Consider the following 20,906-nt stretch of genomic DNA (forward strand, 5'->3'; position numbering starts at 1 on the left):
GAACTGTTTAGGAAGGATTAGGGGTGTGGTCTTGTTAGAGGAGGTGTGTCACTGGAGGTTGCCTTTGAGGTTTTAAAACACTCAGCACTGTGCCTAGTGTCTCTTTCTCCCTTCCTCAAGGATGTATCTCAAGATAGGAGCTTCTAGATCTGGCCTCAGTGCCATGCTTGCCTGCTTGCTGCCATTCTCCCCACCACGATGGTCATGAACTCGCTCTCTGAAACTGTAAGCCCCAATTAGCTCTTTCTTCTGTAAGTTGCCTTGGTTGTGGTGTTTAAGAGGAAACTCTACATAGGGACTTATCCGGAGCTGGGAAACAGAAAGGAGAGTGCTGGGAGCTGAGGTGGGGGTGGGGAGTCACAGTGGGCGGGAACTGGGGTGGAGTGGGGAGTCTCAGTGGGCGGGAACTGGGGTGGGGGTGGGGAGTCTCAGTGGGCGGGGGCTGGGGTGGGGAGTCTCAGTGGGCGGGAACTGGGGTGAGGGTGGGGAGTCTCAGTGGGCAAGCTTGCTTTTTTGATAAACATGAAGATCTCAATTTGGATCCCAGTACCCACATAAAAAGCCAGGTGTCGGGGCTGGAACAAGCACAACAGTTAGGAGCTTACTGCTCTTGCAGAGGACCTATGTTTAAGCTCCCAACACCCACATCAGGTGGCTCCCAACTGCCTATAACTACAGCTCTTGGGGGAATCAGGTGCCATCTGGCCTCTGTGGATACCTGCATGCAGATGATACACATAAACTCATGCAGGAGCCACACCAAAATTAATTAAATAATCAAACTTAAAAAACAAAAACAAGCCAGGTGTGTGAGAAACATTTTTTTTTCTCTTGGCTTGTCCATCAAGAGACAATACTCCATAAATCAGCTGCACTTTTCCCAAGCCCTGGACATTTCTTTCCCCTTCATACATCAGATGGTGAGGCACAGCTCCTATCAATGGGGTCACCATCTGCGTAAGAATCAAAGCTAAGAGAACTTCTCACCTGAGAAGGTTTGCTAACCATGCTGGGAGAATTCAGTGGGATGGACAGTGTGCTGCAGGAATTTGCTGGGACATCTGGACCCCGCCCTCTCACCATCAATAAAAATAACTCAGCGTGCATTGTCTGCCCGGTGAGAGAACTAAAGTCATAAAACCTCTTAGAAGCAAAATATGTGGTAAATTGTGCCTGGCATTAGCCAAGGGCTCCCTAACTGGGGCACTAACAACACAGTGATAAAAGAAAAGCAGATAAAGACAGAAGGCTGGAATCAAAGCCTTTCGTTCTTCAGAGGTCACCCTCCTGAAAGTGAAGCCCACATAGTGGGCGAGGGATATGCAGATCAGATAGCGGGTGAGGAATTTCTGTCTAAGGAGATCAAGGGCTCTCAGTTACACAACATAGGAGCAAAGGCTTTGCCCAGTCCCTGGGACGATAGGACATGGCCAAGAGCCTCCTGCAGGGGGCGCAATTCAAGCCTGCAAGGAGGTGCACCTCCCACCTCTGGCTTTTAATAGTAAGTGTTGCCAAGAACTTGGAGGAACTGGGTTCCTCATATGCTGCTAGGAAGCATAAGATGGGCGTGTTGAAGTCTCACATAATACCAGTGCTTGGGAGGCTGAGGCAGGAGGATTGCTGTGAGTGAAGGGTAGCCTGGGTTAGAGAATGAGACCTTGTCTCAAAAACACCAAACCAAATGAAACAGTTAAAAACAAAACAAAACAAAACAAAACAAAACAAAAAAACCCCACCTCTACACAAATCCCTCAAGCCCATACAGCCACGGTGAGAGTTTTATTTGCACTATTTCCTTAAGAGGTCATGTGTGGCTTCGCCAAATTTGACTCAGCACTTTTCTTTCAGGTGCACAGAGGAGAGAGCAGAAAGGATGCCCACACAAGCACTTGCGCATGGGTATTCACAGCAGCACAAGGTGGAAATAACCCAACGCTCTCCACAGGCAAAAAGATCCACAAATAAATCCATATGGTCGGACTCTACTCAATACTAAAAAAGAATGAAGTGTTGACACATAGCATACCACATACTGTGAGAACAGTAATGAAGGGAGCCAGCCACGAAGATCCATATATGCTGTATGATCCCGGGTGTGTGAAATATCCAGAATAAGGAAGGCCAGGGCGAAGTGACTGTGTGGCATGGCCACAAAGTTTTTTGGGCGTAGTGACGGGAACATTCTAGAACTGACTATGGTGGTGGCTGCAGGGACCTAACATTAAATGGGACACCATTAAGTTATCACTTAATAGAACCATTGTGTAAAACAGGAAGGTGGGTGAGGGTGAACACCAGCCACAATCCACAATATAAGCTGCACAGAACACTCTGGGAACACTGCAGGTGTCACACACACACACTAGCACTGCTCTTGGGGGGTCCCACATGGGGAAAGCATCACACTTTGACTCTGGGGTCCAAAAGTTCGCTCCATCTGCCACGCTTGTTGGAGGGCGCTAAAGAGAGGGGAAGAATCCCTGACAGGAAGGTTGTTTGCTCTTGCTAGAGTCTCACGTAGCCCAGGCTGGCCTCAAAGCCCCTATGTAGCCGAGGATGACCTTGAAATCCTCACGTTCCTGTGTGCCGGGATTATAGGTGGGTACTATCATGTCTGGTTCCCTAGGCCATCCCTCTGCCCACTGAGCAATTTCTTCCAGAGGAGTCCTCTTGCGGAACCACCAGGACCTGTTCCTCTGGATTCCCACTGCTTGGTAAGCTGCCTTCAGAGTGGGTGGTGCGGTGGTTAGCACAGAGGTGGCCCTCCTAAACTCTTATACTTGAATGTTTAGTCACCAGGGAGTGGCATTATTTGGAAGGATTAGGGGTGTGGCCTTGTTGGAGGAAGTGTGTCATTGTGGGGGTGGGGTTTGAGGTTTCAAAAGCCCATGCCGTGCCCGGTGGATCTCCCTTTCCTGTTGCCTGCAGATTCAGATGTAGAATTCTCAGCTACCTCTCCAGGAGCGCGCGTCTGCCTGTGCACTGCCATACTTATTGCCATGACGATAAAGGACTAATCCTCTGAACTGTAAGCCAGCCTCAGTTAAATGCTTTCTTTTATAAGAGTTGCCATGGTCATGGTGTCTCTTCGCAGCAATAAAACAAGACCAAGACTAATAGTTATGGCATAGGGTAAAGCTTTGCCCCCTATCCTACCCCCTATTTTCTGGCTAGGGAACCCAGGCAAATGGCCCCACCTTTCTGTTTCACTCTCCGTCAAAGGGAAAGTGGCAGGGTTACCTCTTCAAGCTCCTGAGTGTCCTCAAGGGAGCATGTGAGCAGCTGAGCCTAGTGTGTTTCCCACACAATGCCATTTGACTATGTTGCTGGGGACACAGAGCAGTGGCATCCCAATCACTGCCTCCTCCCTCCTTTCTCCATTACTGCCATGGTTTGATACTATTTCCCCAAACATATGGTGATGTCCTAAGCCCTATTCCCCAAGTGTGACCTTACGGATGTCATGCCCGGTCCCATGCTCTGTTTGAAAGGATGGGGATGAGGGAATGGGAAGAGAGGCAGTGTGAAGGTTTCCTCCCCCTCTCCCAGGACCCTACATCCTCGCCCAGGTACCGCAGCCCCACCTGACTGTAGCAGAGTTCAGCACCGGATGCTCCAGCCTGGGCTCTGTGAGTAAGGCCTCTGCCCTACACCCAGGATGGTAGGTATTTGGGTTACAGACAACCTATGTCAAAAGGAGGGGTTTTCCCTTGGGAGTCTGGGTGGAGCTGGGTAGGCTGCTAGTTGTGGACAAGGCAAGCTGCATAGGACCTCCTAGCACCAGACTCTGGCCCTCCCACAGCAGGTCTATTAACTCTCAGGGTCTCTGTCCCCTGCCTATAAAACAAGGACAACAGGAGCCTGTAGGAGCCCTGGTAGGGTCACGTGATCAGCCTTGAGCACTGAGCTGGGACCAGCACAAACAAGATGCTGTGACCTGTGGCTGAGGTGCTGCCCCTGGCCACTCAGGAGGAAGGCGGCAGCTTTGGTAGGGGGGCGAGGAGCTCAAGCCTCATTATGTTTAATTGCTTGTAACGCAAGCCCCTTAGCATGCTCACCCCCGTGACCTGCTCCTCCAGGAATCAGCCTCACCATCTCCCGTGACTGTGTGTAACACATTCCCAGAGCCCAGCACGCAGCTCTCAAATTGGCTCACAATTTGTCGGCAGCTTGGATAAAAACATTTTAATGGTTGTGTGCAGCACACACCCTCGGTGTCGCTTACGGGCCTCCCAAATGTCTTCCCCAGCCGCATAGTGGGGTGTGATAGGCGTGAAATTGCAGCCACTCTTTCAGTTTCTTCTCCACCCAGGGGCCTCTGTGAGTAGCTATGGTGGACTGACAGTGCATCAGTGGCCTTGATGGGGGTGGCATGGGCCCAGTCCACAGCCCACTATCCTAGGAGGTCCTCTGTACTCCCAATCTGGGGTTCTGTCCCGCCTCACTGCTAGCTGTTGGGTACTAACAAAGCAGACCCAGGCGTTGAATGACCTCTACTCACTTGGAGGGTCTCTGAGACCATGAGAAAGGATCTGGGTGGGGTCACAGGACAAGCCTAGATCATGAAGGCCTGTGGTTTTGGAAACCAAACATATTTGAAGAAAGTCACGGAGTTAGGAGGGAGCATAATTTTAAAACCCTCTCAGGGCTGGGGGATGGCTCAGTGGTTAGAGAGCTTGTTTTGGCGCAAGCGTGAGAGTTAGAATTCAAATCCCCCCAGTGCATGTAAATGCGGGGTAGGTATGGTGGCCCACTGGGAATTCCCCAGAACAAGCTGGATAGGCAGAACAGTCATATCAGCAAGCTCTGGGTTCGATTGAGAGACCCTGACTCCATGAATAGAGTGGAAGAGCAATTGAGGGTGACTCTCAATATCAGCTTGGCTTCTGTATGCAGGTGCACCCACATGCATGCACTCTTCACACATGTAAGCATGTATGTGCACACATGCACACACACACACAAATTTAAAAATAAGGTGAAAACTTCTTTGGGCTGGATAGACAGCTCAGCAGTTAAGAGAACCTGCCATGCAAACATGAGGCCTGGGGTTCAGATCCCAGCACCCCTGTAAAAGCTGGATAGGTTCTGAATGTGCCCAGCATGGAGGGCAGAGAGCGGACTGCTGGGGCTTGCTGGCTGCCAGTCTAGCTGAAAAACTCAAGCTTCCAGTTCACAAAGAGACCCTGCCACTAGGCGGAGGATACCTGATACCTCCATCTGGCCTCTGTGTACACACATGGACAAGGACACATAACAACAACCTCCCCAGTTTTGGTTGACCGTTGCTGAGTCACTGGGTACAGACATGGCAGAAAGGAAGGGATGCTGTCATAGTGACAGTGCGGGTGGGTGGTGTGCGATGTCACTTAAGGGAAGACTTCCATAGCTGGCACATCCAGTGTGCGCAGCCGCTGCCCGTCTCAAGGCTGCAGGAGACCCTAGGACAAGGTGCAAAGACAGGTGGACCCCTGAGTCACAGATGGGTGCACTCTAGAGAGAAGGCCCTGGCAGGCCAGGTAGGCAGAGCATGCTCACTGCTCTCACCACTCCCAAAGGCACCCAGACTTCCAGAACTTTCACTTCTCAGATGACCCAAGGTTCTGGGGAGCCATGAACACTGGTCAAACAGAGAGGCCTCTACAAAATGTTCCTCATAAAGCCAGGCATGTGGCTCAGTGAGTGGAGTGCTTGCCTTGCGTGTATGAAGTCCTGGGTTCAATCCCCGGCATCTCATAAACCAGGCATGGTGGCATACGCCTGCAATCCCAGTGCTGGGGAGGTAGGAGCAGGAGGATTGCAAGTTTAAGGTCACCATTGGCTAGACAGAATCTGAGGCCAGCCTGAGCTGCATGAGATTCTGTCTCAAAAACAAAAACCAAGCAAGGTTCAGCATAGTCTTTCCTTTCTTGTTAGCTACAAGACTGGAATGATATGATGTGTGGGTATGTGCAAGCACTCTAGGTAAGCTCCGGGTGGCTTCAGAGGGACTTGGCCTCCTCTGAGTCCCTCCCTCCTAGTTAACAGTCTCTTCTTTTGCAGATTCTCTTTACTACCATCTTGCTCTACTTTCCTTCTAGCATCTGTCAGTCACCTGCCCCTTTACCACTTCATCCGCACACCTGGCTCACACACCCGCGCCACCAACTCGCCAACGACAGGAACTTCATCCTGTTCAAAGTTTTTCCCTCTTTCTGGACCCAGAGAAGGTGCCCTGGACATTTCAGAAACGTTGAATGAGTAACTAACGGGGCCCTGGATCTCTCACTTGACTGGGAGACCCCGGATGGTGCAGGCTAAGCCGAGTTTCTTCCCTGGTGTGGCTAGAGGTGGGGCTGAGCACTGAGCATGCTTTGTCAGAGGAGGCAGCCAGTCTTCCCAGCAATGCCACCACCTCCTGAAGCTTCTATGATGGGATCAATGTTGCTTCCGAGGTCTGGCCTTGGGAGGTTTTCAATTTCCCTAGATCGAGGACTTTCTGCAGGGCCTTTGTGCTCTCATTGATTGCCGGAATACAGCAGGCTTTGTTGCCCTGACAAATATTATTTGGTAAGAAAAACAAGAGACACAGAGGCTGGGTCAAGGCCAAGCCCCAGCATGCCTGCAGAGGAGCAGCAGGAGTGACGGTTCACTGGGCAGGAGGAATCGGGCTGGTGGAATTTCCCGTGACCAGTCACAGCAAGGCCTTGGCCTCTCCAGCAGGGAAACTGAGGCTTGGTCAGGCCTGATTCAGCCAATGATGCAACAACTGGACACATGCCAGTATTGCCATCCCCCTGTCACAGATGTGTAAATGGAGGTACAGAGATGAGGTGAGAACCCAAGAGGCCCCACACTCAGCCCAGAATGTTTTCTAACTTGCTGAGCTTTCAACCCCCCCAAACCCTGAAAAGCACAGAAGGAGTCTTGGGGGGGGGGTGGTAATGTCACAGCTGAGGCTCTGGGTCCCCTCCCTGGAGGCTCCTGGGCAGTCACCCCTGTGGAGGATCCTCCCAGCACCTGCTCTGCGGGTGTCTTCTATTGATATTGCCTTGGCCTCAGATGGGGATTGGGGCTGCAACAGCCACAGGCTCAGGGCCTCCCGCCGCTAGCCCTACCACGCCTTAAGAGATCTAGGTGGCTTAAGAGATTGACATGCCTTGCCAACCTTCTATAAATGTGGCTCAGGGGCTGTGGTAGCTGGCTGTCCCTGGACACGAGTCATTCTTCCCTCGGTGACTCCTTCAGTCCAATCAACCAGCAGCCCTTCACAAAACCTAGGCCATGAAGACTGGGGTATGATGCAGACTCTGGGTCCTTCAAGGAGCTGGGAAGGGAATGGGTTTCTAACAAAAGGCCACTGGGGCTGGGTCTCACGGTCACAGCTTGCCACAGCCTGGCCTTTTCCTTCTTCCAGGAAAGGGCAGTAGTTAGGAGAGAGGCCTCTAGATTTACCATAAGGAGTCAAGATGTCTCAGGCTAGCCTGCTTGTGTGTTAATGCACACAGCCACATCCCTCCTTCTGGGGACACTGACTCACCCATGACGTTGAGGAAGATGTTGCCTGAGGCGAGGACCACCTTCTCCCTTGTGGCTCGGTCGTAGATACCCACGTGGCACTCATAGGGACCATTATCTGAGATCCGAACTTCAGGCAGCCTGCGGGAGAAGCAGATGAAAGGGTAAGGCTGGTATTTCAGGGCTGAGTAAGCAGCGTTGCAGGAGGCCAGCCTAAGTACCAGTCCAGGTTCTACTCATCCTCTCTACAAAGACATTGCACACCTGTGGTCTAGAGCTGGAGGGAAAATGACACTTGTGCACCAGCCATTGTATACAGGCTCTGCGCCTGGCACTACAGTGAGGGATGGGGAATGTTTGTTCAGCCTGAGCCAAATCTGTGCCCCAGAACAGCTGCCATGCTGGTCATGGGCCACTCTCAGGATGCCCTGTGGGTGATGCAGGTTTAGAGGGGCTGGACTTAGAGAGGCCTGGCCCCATTCATTCCTCACAACCATCATTGTCTTAGCTACTGTTTTATTGTTGTGAAGAGACAGCATGACCAAGGCAAGTATGGAAGAGAGGATTTAATTAGGGGTTCGCTTACAGTTTCAGAGAGCTAGTTCATGGCCATCATGGCCCTGGAGCAATAGCTGAGAGCTACTTACACCCTCATCTGAAGGCAGGAGGGAGGGAGAAAGGGGAGGAGGAGGGGGTAGGATCTGGCATGGGCTTTTGAAACCTCAAAGCCCAACCTTAGTGACACCTCTCCTCCAACAAGGCCACACCTCCGAATCCTTCCCAAATAGTTCCACCAACTCAGGAGACAAGCGTTTAAATATATCAACCTATGGGAGCATTGTTATGCCAGCCTCCACAGCCATGATGCAGTGCAGGGAGTGGTCATGACATTCCATAAACTGGGAGACTAAGGCATGGGATAGTCATGACTGCCCCACTGTATACAACAAAAAATGCCACCGTGAGGCCATGGGGTTCTGTCTTCATACTGCCAAGGGGCTACTTTCTGCCCAGTCCTAAGGACACCACAGGAAACAAGGAATCCCCACTCTGGTGGACAGGGGCACAGGGAAGCTGGCAAACGTTCCACATGCATGCTACAATATGTATGCTCAACACAGTCTGAGCTGAAGGGAAGTGCTCTGCCTTCAAGGTCCCCAGCCCTGGGGTATAGGAGTCCCCTCAAGCTTCCCTCTTGTCTTTTCACTGGAAAGGTTCAAGAGCAATATCTCAGGTTTTGTTTCCCTTTGACATTGGTCTTGGGCCTGGAGAGATAGCTTTGAACTTCTGCAGAGGACCTGTGTTTGGATCTCAGCATCTACATTGGGACGTTCATAACAGCCTATGACTCCAGCTCCAGGAGTATCTGACACCTCTGGGCCCTGTGAGTACCTGAACTTATGTGCACACCTGCCCCAGACACAGATGCACATAAGGAAAATTAAAAAGAAACAAATGAACAACCTTGGGGGTTGGGAGAGATGGATCAGTGATTAGGAGCACTTGTTGCCCTTGCATAGGACCCAGGTCTGATTCCCAGCATCTACATGGCAGCTCACAACTGTCTGTAACTTCAGTTCCAGAGGATCTGACGCCCTCTTCTGGCTGCCGTGGGTGCTACACACACATGGGGTACATACAAAATGCACGTAAAACACTCATATGCTTACAATTTAAAAACTAACCTAAAAAAGTCTTAAAGAGGGTCTCCCTTAAAGCTTGTCACTGTTTCCTCATAGCACACAGACAGTTGAAGGCAGGCTGTCAACCAATCAGCATGCTGGAGTTTCAATAAAACTTTATTCGAGACCACCCAGCAAGCTTTGTGCTGCTCAGGACTTTCATGTTACAGAGTAGACTTAAGCTTTTCTTTTTCCCCTCCAGCCATTTAAGATTGTTTTTAAAAAAAATTCTCAGTTCACAAGCTGTGGGTAAACAGACCAGAGTCTGATAGCTCTACAGAAAGATCTAGAACCTACAGGGCCTAAAGGGTCAGATCACACTACGATGAGCTGATATGCTATTCTTTTTTCCTGGAGGGTACAATCACAACTGTGGCAGCCCCTTTCTGCCATCTAGGTGGCAAAGAGCTCTGAGAACCAAGTTTAAATGATGCTTCCCCCTGTGTAGAACCTATGGGATTTTGAGGAAGCCATACCTTTGAGCACCCACTTTCTCATTTAAAAGAAAAATGGTGATGGCACATCCCAGCATCACAGTGAAGATAGACTTCAATACACTCAAAAGTGCTGCACACACCTGCCCAGAGGCCATGGGAGGCCCTCAGCCTGTGATGCCCCAAGAGGGAAGAGGCACTTTGAGCAGCAGGAGCCTCACCCTGGTACTAAGCTGGACAAATTCAAATTTCATCAAATCCCAGCCTCTACTGGCCTGTTTCTGAGGATCCTGTGTCGGTATCCATCTTCACATTCCCAAAGCGGGCGGAAACCCAGGGGAGACACCCACATTTGTTCATGGTCTTTCCCCCTACCTAACCAGCCCAGCCCTTAGGGGATGGAGAAGCCAGAGTCCGCTCCAGGATCTTCCTGGGCGCCACCCCCTACCTCCCATCCTCCCCCATCTGGGAGGTCCCTTGCATGTGACTCCTCATCCCCCCTCCCTACTCTGCCTGCTCCAAGCCTGTCTTTCATTTGTTTGTGATGAGCAGTTTAACCTCAGGTTCCAGCCTGCCTCAGCTTCTTTTGCTCTGTGAGTCACTTCAGTGCACACCCCCACCCACCACCACCGTTGCCACTCCCCCCACCTGGGCTCTCAGCCTCTTCCTAAACAGTTGTCACTTTAAGCTGAGCCAGCTCTCCTAGCAGCCCCTCCCTTGCACAGCACCCAGCACTCATTAGCATAAACAACACCCTCATTTCCATAGACAACACAGAGGTTGCCATCTGGTCTCCTCGCTGTCAGGAAGGACAGAAGTGTGAGGAGTGCCCTTTCCACAGGGGGTGGGGGGAGATGCCACCGCCACCGCCACCCCCTCTTCTTCTCCTCCCAGAAGGAAGTGCCTTGACAGTGGGAACAGCAGGGAACCTGTCTCCCCTGGGAATGATTTTCTTTGTAACACCGCTAGATTGAGAACAGCAATGTACTTGCTGCGCATGGCAGCTGAGTGACAGCCACCTTAAGTGACATGTTTTGGCTATCCTCACAGGTGTCTATTATGCAGCCGACCCGCTTAAAGCGGCTTTCTTTCGAGGGAGACAGGTGCAGGGGGCGTGTAAAGAAACAGGCTCAGGAGACTGGTGTAGCCAGAGGCTCCTGGGTGATGTCACCAGATAATAGGGGCATGGCTGACGCACAGGTGGAGATGCAGGTGACTACCCCACGGGTCGTCTATGCAGACGGAGCTGTGTGATCTCAGCAGTGGGGGTGCATTTGGGAAGCACTCTGCTGATGACACGCTCAAGTAACGGTAACACGAGCAATATGCCGTGTGGGTGACAGCTCACAGGTGGTGTGGAAGACAGCTCAGTGGACGCGTGGCTTGGTGCTTTTAAGAAAAGACAGCTTCCCATCTGGGTCTGTTCTTACAGCTCCACTTGGTGATCCAGGTTTCTTCATGCCTGGCCTGGCCATTAACCTACATCATCCAATGGGTGCCTGCTTGACAGCTCTTGTTCCATAGTCCCAGGCAGTGAGTGTTCAGGTCCTGGGTGTCCACCTGGTCACAGGTCCTGAGCTACACGATTACCCCTTCTTTGCTGTGTCCCCATTCCTCAGTCTCACCTGAAGCCAAGCGGGGTTCAGAATTTTTTTTTTTTAAGATTTATTTATTCGTTATTATGTATACAGTGCTCTGCCTACAGGTACACCTGCAGGCCAGAAGAGGGCATCAGATCACATTATAGATGGTTGTGAGCCACCATGTAGTTGCTGGGAATTGAACTCAGGACCTCTGGAAGAGCAGGCAGCGCTCTTAACCACTGAGCCATCTCTCCAGCCTGCAGGGTTCAGAATTTAAGTGGGGTTTCTGTACCTTTTAATTCTCCTTTCATGCAGAATCCAAAGCAGGTCGTCCCCAGCCTAAACCCTTCAAAAGCTTCCTCAGTTAGGTTCTGTTTCTTGGAGAGTGCAAAATCAGTGGCCCAGAGACAGGACCATTTCAGACCGCAGCAAGCTCCAAGCTGCCTGCCCTTCCTGCCCTGCAGTAGTCAGGACCCCGCCTGGGTCAGATCCTTTTAGCTAGGTGTCTAGACACTGCAGGGGTGTCCAGCCTCTCCCGAGAGCATGGGAGATCCTGCTGGCTCTATGGGAGAATGGGGGAAATAGAAGGATCCAGAGGGTCCTAGAAACCTACAAGAAGAACATTATGATGGGCAAATCTGGGCCCAGGGGTCCATGCTCAAACTATGGCACCAGCCAAGGACAATACATGCAGTAAACTTCAAACCCCTACCCAGATCTAGCCAATGGACAGAACATTCTCCACATTTGAGTGGAGAGTGGGGTCTGACTTTCACATGAACTCTGGTGCTGCATATTTGACCACATGCCCTTGATGGGGAGGCCTGGTGACACTCAGAGGAAGGATAGCAGGCCACCAAGAAGAGACTTGATACCCTATGAGCATATACAGGGGGAGGAAGTTCCCCTCAGTCACAGTCATAGGGGAGGGGAGTAGGGGGAAAGCAGGAGGGAGGGAAGAATGGGAGGATACAAGGGATGGGATAACAATTAAGATATAATATGAATAAATTAATAAAATATTTTTTTTTAAAAAAGCTTTCTCAGTTTTTAGGAGAAATGAGCAAAAAGAAAAGGGAAAAGGAAAAAAAAAAAAAAGACCAGGATTTGCCCACAGGGCCTTCTGGGCCTCCTCCTTATCCCATTCCCTCCCCTTCCTGCAGTCACAACCCCTCTGTTCTCGCCATTTCTTCCTGCAGACACCTTGTTTCTGCTTTATAAGATAACATTACTTTGGGTAATCTTAAATCACAGAAAGTAGGCAAGATAAGCGTGTCCCTGTGCACCCCACGCTGCCTTTCTCCTATCTCAGCTACCATCTGAGTCCAGGCGCAGCCTCATCCCGTGCACGATCTGGCTCTCATCCCCGATCCAAAGCTGCCAGGTCACAGCTTTGATCCAGACCTAACCTCCTCCTCTCCTTCATCAAACCCTGAGATCTTGCTTCCACTGTTGTCCCGGGAAAGTGGATTAAGTGGCTCAGAGCCCACCCCTCCCCCAGCACTGAGTGGCATTGATCTGAAGGCTGGATAGGACTCCTTCGCGGGCAACAGGGGGCCGGAGGAGGAGGTGGGGTGGAGGCCGCTCTCATCAGCAATGGCCTGAGAGCAGATCGATCAACTATTAATAACTGCAGCATTTGTGCGTAGATAGGGGCAATGCAGTTTAGCGGCTGGAGTTTACCAACACTGACGGCGCCTCTGAAGGGCGAGTAATTGTGTTTTTGAAAAGCTGGGAATAGGAGGAGCAGCAATGCTGCCCTTGCCTGCTGGCCTGAGGCTCATCAAAGAATGGGCTGGACACTGTGGCATCTGCAGGATACAAGGCCAGAAGGCCACATCTGCATACAGATTTAGACCTACTGTGTGACCTGAAACTAGACCTACTGTGTGAACTACATGTAGACCTACTGTACATCCTGGCATCTCAGCCTACTGTGTGCTCTGATATTTGGACCAACTGTGCACCTCAGCATCCAGGCCTACTATGTGTCCTGGACTTTAGACCTACTGTGTGTGTTTATCTATGCCTATAGCATGCGCTGGTATTTGGGCCAACTATGCACACCAGCATTTAGACCTACTGTGTGTGTATCCTGCAAATTTGAGCCTTATGATGTGGGGGATGGAGATGCCCAGATACTTTATCTCTATCTGTAATGTCTCTCTCTTTCCCATTCCTGTGGAAAGCCCCTAGCCAACCTCCTGACCCCAGCAGTGCAGTGGAGTGGTTAAAAGCACACAGGTTAAAAACACACAGGCTGTTGGATCAATATATGATTTCCAGTTCAGACTCCGTCCTGATTAGTACCTCTTAGGAAATCATGTGACTACTCTCAGGCTCAGTTCCCCCATCTGTCACACCACTCACGAAACTATTGGGAAGACTACCAGGGCTCACCCAAGGGTACCACCTAGGGCTAGTGCATCATGAGTGTCCAGTGACACAGATCCTGGAGGCACATAGAGCTCTTGAGCTGCCTCTGCCAGGCAGGCTGTCCTGACTGCTCATCCTCTGTGTGGTCAGACGCAGCTCCTTTCCCTCTGTGTCTGACTGCAGGCACCAGTCCCACATTCCCCCAAATTCCCCGCCAGCCCAGGGGTTGCTGGAAAGCTTCTTGGCTACTAGCTAACTGCTCCTGAGTACCTGGGAGAAACAGGTCCATGGAAACCTTAAGAGCCAGGGTCTCTTTTGAACCTGGCCAGCTTGTATTTGCTGAGGCTTTTTGACCTCCCGGGGCCTCACTTTTCCTATCTTGGTGATTGGGTAGGACAATACCACATGGGGCTTTTAGCTCTGCAAGTGCCCAACTCACTGGACCCTACTGTAGGGCTATGACCCCCCCCCCCACACTGCACTGAAGAAACTGAGGCACACAGACATAATAAAGTATGGCTTTCGTCCCAAAGCCAGCAGGTAGGTGGTCCCCTGGTGTGGACCCAAGCCAGAGGCAGCAGATAGGAATGCGGATGTGCTCCCTGACCCTTCTCACTCTGCCTTCTTGAGCTGAGCACCTCCTGAGTGATTTGGCCCCTGCTAACCCCCAACCGTGTTTCTATTCTGAGCCTGCTACCTCCCCAGGTAACCGAGAGCCATATGCTTTCTCCCTGCTGGAAAAAAAGATGCCTTTTTGCTTCTCTAAATCTTGTTCAGGCTTTCAAGGAGTCCAGGACATCTCCTGTCAAGGCACGGCAGGCTCTCAGCCCTTCTTGTTCTGGCTTTGGCTTGCCACTGGGTGAGAGTCTCAGGACTTAGGAGCCTGACCAGGCCATGGATGCAGGGTCCAACTGTGTGGTGGCCTCCTTTAGCCTTGCTGGGGAACCAGGAAAGCCAGCGCTGGACCTTTGTAGAGTCCCAATGAAGGAGCGTGCAAATGCACACAGAACAGAGCCTGGCAAGCTCTCAGCACTTGCCCTACTTTCTCCTATGCCATTAATTGATTAAAATTTTAAGACAAATTATTAAGCTACTGCCTCATGCTGTTTTCAATGCTTAGTCTGCAGCCAGGAGGCAAACAGAGACGTCCTCTTGAATGGAGACACTGGGAACTTGTTTTTCTGTCCTGCCCGCATGTGCACACCTCCCTCCTTCACAGAAGAATTGAGCTGGACAGTAATGAACGTGCCTCAGAAACGAGGTCATCATTTAAAAAAAAAAAAAAAGGTAGTCCCACCTTGCCGCCTCTGGGGCTTTTGTAATATGCAAGGTTAGCTTTCCCGTTGTGCCACCTGTCTCCCAGGAACCTCACCGATCTGCTGGGGTTTCCTATACTTTAAAATTTGCCGCATTATTATCATTTTCATCTTTAATTATGTGCACGCGTCTGCGCACAGGGGTGAAGGTGTCCAAGGATGTCAGAGGCATCAGATGCCCCCGGCTGGTGGTGATACAGGTGGATGTGAGCCATCTGATGAGGGTGCTGGGGATCTAACTTGGGTCCTCTGGAAGAAGAATTTGTGCTCTTAACCAAAAAAAAAAAAAATCATCCCTCTATCTCAGCTTTTTGCTGGTTTAATTTTTATTGCGTATTTATGCAGGGGTATGTGTATACGGGCATTGTGTACATGTGTGTGAGGCTGTGCATGGCTGTGTATGTGTAGAGGTCAGAGGTCAACCTTAGGTATTGATCCTCAGGAGGCATCCTGTGTTTCAAGCCTGGATCTCTCAGTGGGACCTGGCACTCTCCAGTCAGGCCACACTGGCTGGCCAGTGAGCTCCAGGGACCCTGCCTGTCTTTGGCTTCTCAGTGCTGGGATAGCAAGCGTGCACTAGCATGCCCGAATTTTTACACGGGTGTTGGGGATCAGTCTCAGGTCCTCACAATTGCACGGTCATGGTGCTTCCCTGACTGAGCCTCCCCACCCCCGCGCTCAGTGGTTTCAAGTTTTGCCCTACGCTTTATTGAAGTACGACTGATGAACTACAGTGTGGATATATTTAAACTTCACGCACCTCACGTGTTCCAGCACATTAAATTCTTTTTTTTTTTTTTTTTTTTTTTTTTTTGGTTTTTCGAGACGGTGCCAGAGAGAGGTAGAGAGAGGGTGCTTTTGGTACTTCTTTCATTCTACCACACCTGAGTACTTTCACTCTTGTTCTCTCTGCCACTGTGTAGCAGACACCAGTTTGGCTGGCCCGCAAGCTTCTGGGTAATTCTCCTGCCTCCACGTTCCATCTCGCTAGGAGTGCTGAAGTCGTAATGCACTCTTCATGCGGGTCTGGGAATCAAACTCAGTAAAAGCACTTCTACCCACTAAGCCATCTCCCCAGGCCTGTGGTGCAAGCTTTAAGAGGTGGGGCCTGGTAAGCAGTCTTTAAGTTATTTACGGTATATCTTTAAAGGGGAGAGTGGGACCTGCCTCCTCCTCCTCCTCCTCCTCCTCCTCTTCCTCCTCTTCCTCCTCACTTGTCTTCCCTGGGCTACCTTCCTTCTCCTCGCTGTTCATTGGTGCTATATTCTGTCACAGGCCTCAAAGAATCAGGGCCAAAACCCTATACGCTAAAATCTCTGAAACTCTGAACCTAGATAAACCTTGCCTTCATTTATGATGACCGTCTCAGGTATTTTGTAAGGGCAGCCAAGCTAACACAGAAAGGCAGCAAAGGACTGCAGGTACACTTCCCAACAGATCCCGCGCAATGTGTTTCCTGGGGATGGATTATGGATCTGTGGTCTTCTAAGCATGAGGAAGTGGATTGCAGAAGAAGCTTTGGGAGCAAGGCCCGGGGATCCATTATGTCACAAGGAACCTCAGTCTTCTGTCCTCCTTCCTTCCCACCAACTTCCCCTAGCCCACCCAGTCTGCCCCACCTGTACCCCCTCTGCCACAGTGATCTCCTGACCCTGAGGATGCAGCCTAGCATCCTCGGGCCTTCCTTTCTCGGAAGGGTCAGCCTCAGTCTGGCTACAAGCTCAGATCTGGCTCAGTCCCAAAAAGGAGGAAGGAAGGAACAGATGGAGGGGAGAAAATGGCGTGTGGACTCACATCCCTTGCCAAACACCCAGCAATAGAATGAGGAGACTCTTCAGGGCCAAACTTGTATAATGCACTCTATTTAAAAGGCATTTTGTAATCCAAATGTCTTCATTTGTACACGCGGCACCTCGTTGCGGGCTAGGAGTGAAGAAGATTCAGGTAGCGATGGGTCCTTTGAGGCCGCACTTTAATGAAGAGATGAGAGTGCCTTTTCATTTGGACAACATTGTTTGCATGGAAACAGAGCCTCCGAGGGGCTGGAAGAGTGTTCTTTCTTGCAAGTAGCTTAAACAGCACCCCCCCCCCCCCCGGCAATCTTATGAGCTTAGAGCCTGCCAGGGCTCTGCAGTCCCTCAGCCCTGCTGGAAAGAGACCAAGTGTGAGGTCATGAAGTTTTTACAGCTCTTGAAGCCACCAGGCTGCCTCCATTGGTTGCTCTGCCCCCCTCTGCAGCCCTCATGTCTCTCTCGAACACCTGCTCCCTCTCAGCCCAGGGTCGTGCCCTCCCATGCCTGGGCAGAGCGACTGGGTGAGGCAGAGCTAATGGAAATGGCCTTAAAGTCTCTAGCAGCCTAGGGTGCTGTTGGATATTTGCTAACAAGAGCTGCTCACTCCTCCTATAAGAAAGAAAAGGAGCAGCATGAGGTTCCTGGCCTGCTTCCTGTGTCTGTACCTGTGCAATATGAAGATGTTGTCCGGGAGCTGGGAATGGTTCAAGCATGGACCAGTGGTCCAGATGTGCACCTGCTCAGCCAGCCCCAGCTCTCCTCTGTGCCCAGCTGTCTTCCCAGCCTCTTCCCTTCCTCTCAGAGGCGACCTCACAGTCTCTCCCAATGTCCCAGGCCTGGGAGACAGACTGGCTACTGGTGGGAGTCTTAAGCTCCAGGGGAGGTATCTTGGGAAAGCCGGCAAGGATGCTTACAGCTTGGCTGGGCATGGGTTCCTCAATGGAAGACCCTGGGAGGATGCATGGCTCAACCTTAGGCAAGCGCAGGAATCCCCCTGGGAGCCTGCCAGCTGAACACAAGGAATGAAGGCTTCCTCTCACAGGCTCTGGGGAAAGGGAGAAGGCGGGGGCTGGGGAGGGGAAAGCTGAGGCTGCAGCTGGCCAGTGAACACACCCCAAGTCTCCTGTTCTTGGCTCTCCCTGTGATCTGGGTCTGTCCATCTGTTGGCATGTGCCCACAAAACAGGCCAGGTGGTTCCTATCCATGGCCTTCTCCAACCCCTTAAGCCAGAACCTAGAGCTTGCATATGCTTGGACCATAGCAGGTGCCAGTGGATTAGATAACAGCTCTGCAGGGATCCCCTCAACCACAGGGGCTGCCCCAAAGCTAGTCACACACACATACACACACACACACACACGCATACACGCACGCACACACCCCGGCCTGTATCCTGCTCTCTGGACACTCTTTGTTCCTACCTATCTCTGCCAGCTTCAACTCCTTCCTGGCTTTCCTATCCCCCACCCCACCCTGAGATGGACCTACACTTAAGCCTCACCCAAAAGAAACAGACTCCAGCAGGCTAAGGGCAGCCTGTCTCATCTGACTTGATAAAGCCCCCAGCAACAGCAATACTTGAGATACCCTCTACCGCAGTATGGCCACATCCCTGAGCCACTTGGGAACAAAGAGGGAAATTTAACTCCCAGAAGACAGGGCGGAACAGTCTAGAACAAGAAATGACCACCACCACCCCCAAAACAACAAAACATCTCATATAATGTACCTCCATTTTCTCCTTCAGAAAGCGCTTTGGAAAAAAAAAAAAAAGTTCACTGGAGAAGGGTGAGGTCATGAGGGTGGCATAGGGTCAAAGAGAGATGAATGAAGAGGCTGTCTTAGGAGTCGGGAAGATGGCACTGTGGGCAAAGCACTTCCACTGCAAGAACCAAAGTCCCACCTCAGAACCCAGAGCCCGCATGAGAAAGCCTTGTGTGGTGGGAAGCACATGGCATGGTGAGGGGCGCCTTGTAATCTCAGTACCAGGGAGGCAGAGACAAGAGGATTTCCCACAGCTTGCTGGCTAGTCTAAGCTAATAGATGAACTCCAGGCTCAAAAAACAAAGTGGTGGTGGTGGTGGTGGCTAGAGAGATGGCTTAGAGGTTAAGAGCACAGTCTGCTCTTCCCGAGGTCCTGAATTCAATTCCTAACAACCACATGGTGGCTCAAAATCATCTATAACAGGTATACATGCAGACAGAGTACTGCATACATAATAAATAAATAAATTTTAACACACACACACACACACACACACACACACGCACACACACACACACACGGTGGATGGAATTAAGGACCAGTGCTTAAGATTGACCGCTAGCTTCCATACACATGGGCATGCGCACAGAGCCTGTCCCTCGAGCAAAGGCACCTGTCCTCCACGCATGGGATGCCAATAGTTTTGTTCCTTCCCTACCAGACCTCCTAGTACAGCCTGGTCGTCTAGCCAGATTGACTGTCTAGTCATGGGTGGGGGTGGGGGAGAGCGTTTCTGACTTGCCCAGTTTCAGCAGAAAGTCCTCTGGTTCAGCGTGCCAGCCTGCCTGGCCACCTAACATTTAACAGACAAGAACACTAAGGAGAGGCGTGTGTCACTGGCCAGCAACAGACAGAGAGGGGACGGGAGCAGGTGCAGAGCCCAGCAGATGAACACTCCCTGCAGGTGCTTGAGGAATGGTGACCTGGTGGCCGTGGCTATCCCACAGGGGCGGATGCGCAGTGGCACTCAGAGCCCCATGGCAGTAACTGCTGGGAGCAGAAGTCTCAATGAGACAGGGTTCCATGATCTAGATGAACTGGTGACCTTGTCACACACAGGCTTGTAAGTTTGGATCCATTATCTGCCCCCAGTCCCCTCAGATAGGCAAGACATATGTGTTTGGAGATGGTAGCCCGCTCTCTCTAGCCATTCCCCTGCAGAGGTAAAGGGAAAGTTCTCCCTGCTGCTCTGGAATGTTTTTTGAAACAAAGTAGCACCTGGGGGAAAAAGGAGCCCCAGCCCCACCCCCAGCCCCACCCTCACCTCTGCAACTATTAAGCTGGACACAGTAGCACACACTGTATTGTCTCAACTGCTCAGGAGGCTGAGGTCTCCTGAAGGTTCTCTGGAACCTTGGAGCTTGAAGTCTGTACAATAAAGTGAGACACACGCCGCCGCCCCCAACCCCCATCTCAAAAGACAGGCAAGCAAACAGAACAGACAACAGCATATTGATGGGCCTGGGAAATGGCTCATTTGGTAAAGTATGAGGGTTTGAGTTCCATCCCCTGGCACCTACATGAAAAAATAGCTGGGGTTGATAAGGGTGTGTTTGCAATCCCAGGGCTGGGGAGATGGAAACAGATCCCTCAGGCTGGCTTGCCAGCCAGGCTAACTTAGTCACTGAAACCCAGCTTAGTGAGAGACTCTGCTGGTATTGGACAGTATTAAGGAAGGGCACTTGAGTTCCATCTCTGGAATCCTGTGCATCCCACCCAAAGATGCAGCCACACCGCCACGAACACAAACACACACCAACAAGGAGGGAAGTATAAAACAACTTGCTGGCTCATGGGGACATCAGGGAAAGTGGATGACCAATGACCGGAGGAACGTCAGCTGTTGTGTGCCTTTTTCATAGGGGACATGGGGGACATGGGTGGTCCAGACGGAAGGCAGTAACTGGTGGTTAGGGGGATTGCGTGGGCTTGATAGAAGGTATCACAGATGATCCCTTTTATTAGTAAGTGGGCCTTGGAGACAGGTGATGACTTGCGGGAAAGTCTTTCTGCCATATAAGATTAGTTAATGTGACCGCGGGGAGCAGGCAAAGACTATTGCTTTCTGCATTGCTGTGTCTGATCTTTGGGTGGACAAGAACAATGGACCAGAGTCTGCTTCCGCAATGGCCACCTGCAGGTCAGACCAGATCTGAGTCCAGCCAGGGCATTAGAGAACACAGGGATTACAAGCCAATATGGCACCTGGCTGGGCACAAGTTGGGTCTGGCCCTGGTGCTTGTAGTGGGCTGGTCCTGGGACCTGAGTTGCTCCTGCTAAGGACTTGGGGATTGGTGACTTGACTAGGGTCAAGTGAGCAGGGGCAGTGCTGGGCAGATGTTCATGCTTCATAAAAAAAAAACAAAACAAAACAAAACAGCCTGTCCCCGTGGGGGCCTGGGCACCGTTTTGTTGTCTTTTCCTCTTTTCTCTCCTTTCCTGGCAGAGGCTGTGCAAGCC

The 20,906-nt window shown here is 51.3% G+C and overlaps 1 protein-coding gene across 1 annotated transcript in view; it reads right to left on the reverse strand.

The window, feature by feature from the left end:
• Window positions 1-20,906, reverse strand: part of Igsf21 (immunoglobin superfamily member 21) — a 212,568-nt gene that overhangs the window by 26,511 nt on the left and 165,151 nt on the right. The window contains exon 4 of the mRNA XM_051171820.1: window positions 7,520-7,638. Within this exon, the coding sequence (XP_051027777.1) occupies window positions 7,520-7,638 (119 nt within the window). The remainder of the gene's footprint in view (window positions 1-7,519; window positions 7,639-20,906) is intronic.

This window comes from Acomys russatus, chromosome 29 (assembly GCF_903995435.1).
Source record: "Acomys russatus chromosome 29, mAcoRus1.1, whole genome shotgun sequence".
In the NCBI taxonomy this organism is placed as follows: Eukaryota; Metazoa; Chordata; class Mammalia; order Rodentia; family Muridae; genus Acomys; species Acomys russatus.